Source organism: Limulus polyphemus, unplaced genomic scaffold, assembly GCF_000517525.1.
Source record: "Limulus polyphemus unplaced genomic scaffold, Limulus_polyphemus-2.1.2 Scaffold5350, whole genome shotgun sequence".
NCBI classification, from domain to species: Eukaryota; Metazoa; Arthropoda; class Merostomata; order Xiphosura; family Limulidae; genus Limulus; species Limulus polyphemus.
In genome coordinates, this window is record NW_013670960.1 from 1 (window position 1) to 3,706 (window position 3,706).

General features: G+C 32.0%; 1 protein-coding gene across 1 annotated transcript in view; it reads right to left on the reverse strand.

The window, feature by feature from the left end:
• Nucleotides 1-1,389: 1,389 nt before the first annotated feature.
• LOC111089134 overlaps nucleotides 1,390-3,706 on the reverse strand; it is a gene marked incomplete at its 3' end in the record, with an annotated part of 6,792 nt that continues 4,475 nt past the window's right edge. The window contains exon 3 of the mRNA XM_022401021.1: nucleotides 1,390-1,561. Within this exon, the coding sequence (XP_022256729.1) occupies nucleotides 1,390-1,561 (172 nt within the window). The remainder of the gene's footprint in view (nucleotides 1,562-3,706) is intronic.

Consider the following 3,706-nt stretch of genomic DNA (forward strand, 5'->3'; position numbering starts at 1 on the left):
AGATAATTATTTGCTTTACTTCTTTTTTTATTGTTCTATGGTTTAAGAAAAATAAGTTTAAGAACTTATTTCTAAATAGTAATAATCTATATACATATATAACATATAATAATTGAACTGTAATTGTATTTTACAAAATACTAATCTACTAAAACACAGCCAAGACAGGTCATTTTGTAAAGACTAAAGGTCAGTTTTATAATACTGGATAAGGTAACATGAGAGCACATGTGCCTCATCATTGTAACTTCTGTATTGTTAGCCAGGCATGGCTGAAAGGTCAATATAATAAAAATAATAAATATATATAAATGTATATGTTATGAGATTTAAGCTATTTAATCTAAACATTTATGTTTTTATGTTATAATTTGTTGTCATTCTAGAATAAAAGAGACATAATTTATGTTTACTTCCTAATTTTTTATGGTGGTTACAAGATCGGTCAAATCTACCAAACCCGTACAGAGATTCATTAGTGAAAATAACAGAAAAAATATAGTTTTTTTTCTAAGGCATGAGAAAAACATTGCTTAACAAATCTTACGACTAAATAAAAAAAAATTTATATTTTGCGTATGAAAGCATTGTAATGTTTACTGTTAACCTGCCAAAAATCTGTATCAACTGACTTACAGCTGTCAGAGTACTGAACAGCAGTAGAAGGTACAGATTACTGATAAAAGATCTATTGGGACTAGATTTGGGCAATTAACTTGATTAATAAATATAACAGAATACCTACAAGGATCAATTATATTGATTAGTGCAAGACAAAACAAATCATTAATCGAAACTAAAATTAAATCCATTAATGTCATGAAAATAATCAATTAATGGAAGTTAGTGATTTCAATTTTTACTATTTTCTATTATTCCAACTATCACGCGAGAATAAAAGATTAGTTAAAGTACGTGAGTAATGGGCCCAGAGATTAATCAAATCCCATTAATCATCCACCCCTAACCGAGACTGTCCTGGTCAAACACGGACATCTGCAAGTCTTTCCATTCTAAACACACACACACAATTGTTTATATTAAATACAAACTTTTTCAATCTTTTAATTTACCATGAAACAGCAAGTGATTCTAAGAACTTAAAGAGTATAATAAGCAGCATCTCCCATATCCAGTGCTGATGAGGCCTTTCACCCAATACCAGAACTCATTAGGCCAACTGAGATACAACAAACATAGTTGTGGTCCAGGATATATTTGTGTATGTGTTATCAACTTTCATGAACAACAAATGTTAGGGTGTGAGTTGTAGTTATTATTAGTTTTATTTAAGACATTTTTTGTAAATCTAAATTGTGAAATCAACATTACATTTTGTGTCAACTATTCTATACAGGTAATAGAATATGTATTATTTTAAATTCTCACAGTGTAAGAAGGCTTGTTAGGGATTCTCTGCCATGTTGCCTTCCCAGGAACAACTCGATATACTGGGGCCATCCCCTGGCTGAAAAGCTTGCTCTGCCTATTTAGATTCATTACATTAATACAAACAGTGATTCCTGGTGGTCCTCCCTGAACTCCAAAGTAAAACCAAGTCCTAAAAAGAATAAAAATATCAGAACCCATATTAGGAATGTATAAGTAGTTTGTACATGCATATAAACCAATTAGGTGAGATACACTATTTTGGTCTTTTCAAGACATATAGGAAACAGCAAGATGACATTAACAATTCAGTGTTGGACACTCACTTCTACAGATATCTAGCTTGGAAATTATAACAGAAACAGCAAGATGACATTAACTATTCAGTGTTGGACACTCACTTCTACAGATATCCAGCTTGGATAATACAACAGAAACAGCAAGATGACATTAACAATTCAGTGTTGGACACTCACTTCTACAGATATCCAGCTTGGATATTACGACAGAAACAGCAAGATGACATTAACAATTTAGTGTTAGACACTCACTTCTACAGATATCCAGCTTGGATATTACAACAGAAACAGCAAGATGACATTAACAATTCAGTGTTGGACACTCATTTCTACAGATATCCAGCTTGGATATTACAACAGAAACAGCAAGATGACATTAACAATTCAGTGTTGGACACTCACTTCTATGGAAACCCAGGCTTTAAAAATTATATAACAACAAGCAAGGTGACAATGAACTATTCAGGTCATTGAAATTAAACATTCACCAATGAAAACATGTAATTGAAATTCATTCTCTTACACCCTCATGTACCTAATGTATCCAACAAACTAATAGCATTGTGGGAAGACTGTTGAATATATTTAACTAATAGTACCCAGAATATCATTTCAGCAGATTATAATACTAGCAAAGGAGTCAAGATTTTAGCCTGAAAATCTTGTATCGTTAATCCTAATAATCAAGTTTCATTTCCAAACTTAAAATGTAACATTTAACACTGACACACTGCCCTTATAGAGAAACATGAATAAATGTACAGAGCTAAATAAAGATTGAACATGTATGGATACCATCTGTGAAGACAAATCATTACTTTTTATACTACATGTACATGATCAACATTTGTTGAAATAATATTTAATATACTGTTTCGTAGAATAAAGATATCATGTTTGGAATTATGACAGCTATTTCATTTAAACTACACTGTACTACCATGTTTCATGTGTGATAAAAATGACACAAGACTGTAGCTACTGTTTGTGATAAGAGAGAACGTCATATATAAGCAGCCACTGTTTCTTGAGTTTGGATGTTCTTATCTGAATATTACAGAATTAAAACTCTATTTTTGTGAGCCTATTAACTAAAATCTTGAAGAAAATCACAAGCTGAAACAGGGACACTGAGAAAATAAATATCTTAAAAATAGAAAACGAAATAGGAAAGAGTTAACAAGTTAATTTATCCAACATATTTAAAACATCAATATAACTGTTTTGTGAATACCTAAGTATCAACAAAATGTTATCTGTATACCATTTTTCTAATCAATTCTACTAAAAATAAAAAAGAAGTTATATTTACAATTAAACATATCGGATTTTTCACTCGTATATTAATGTTACTACTTTTGGCATTTTATACAAATTTCTCGATTTTCGAGGATTTGGGTCACTTTAATTCTCATGTTACTTTTTTCTAGAATTGATATGAATAATGTAGATATTAATCCCTTGGTGTTAAGTAGAAAGGTTGAAATATTAAAAGTACTTGGGCCTGACAAGGATTTTAAAGAAGGTCAAATAACAGATATGCAAGACTATCTCTCAATTTTGGTAGATCAATAGACAGTGGACAGGTGTCTGAGGGTTGGAGAGTTGCCATGTTTTAAAAAAAAGGGAGATAATCTGCAGCAGGAAAACTTTATATCATAAAGTGCAATATGAAAGCCAACATAGGTTCCTCGAAACAGTCTTACCTCACTAATCTTCTAGTGGATGATGGAGAGGGAGTGGACTTCATGTTACTTGTTACATGGATGAGGGAGTGGACTTCATGTTACTTGTTACATGGATGAGGGAGTGGACTTCATGTTACTTGTTACATGGATGAGGGAGTGGACTTCATGTTACTTGTTACATGGATGAGGGAGTGGACTTCATGTTACTTGTTACATGGATGAGGGAGTGGACTTCATGTTACTTGTTACATGGATGAGGGAGTGGACTTCATGTTACTTGTTACATGGATGAGGGAGTGGACTTCATGTTACTTGTTACATGGATGAGGG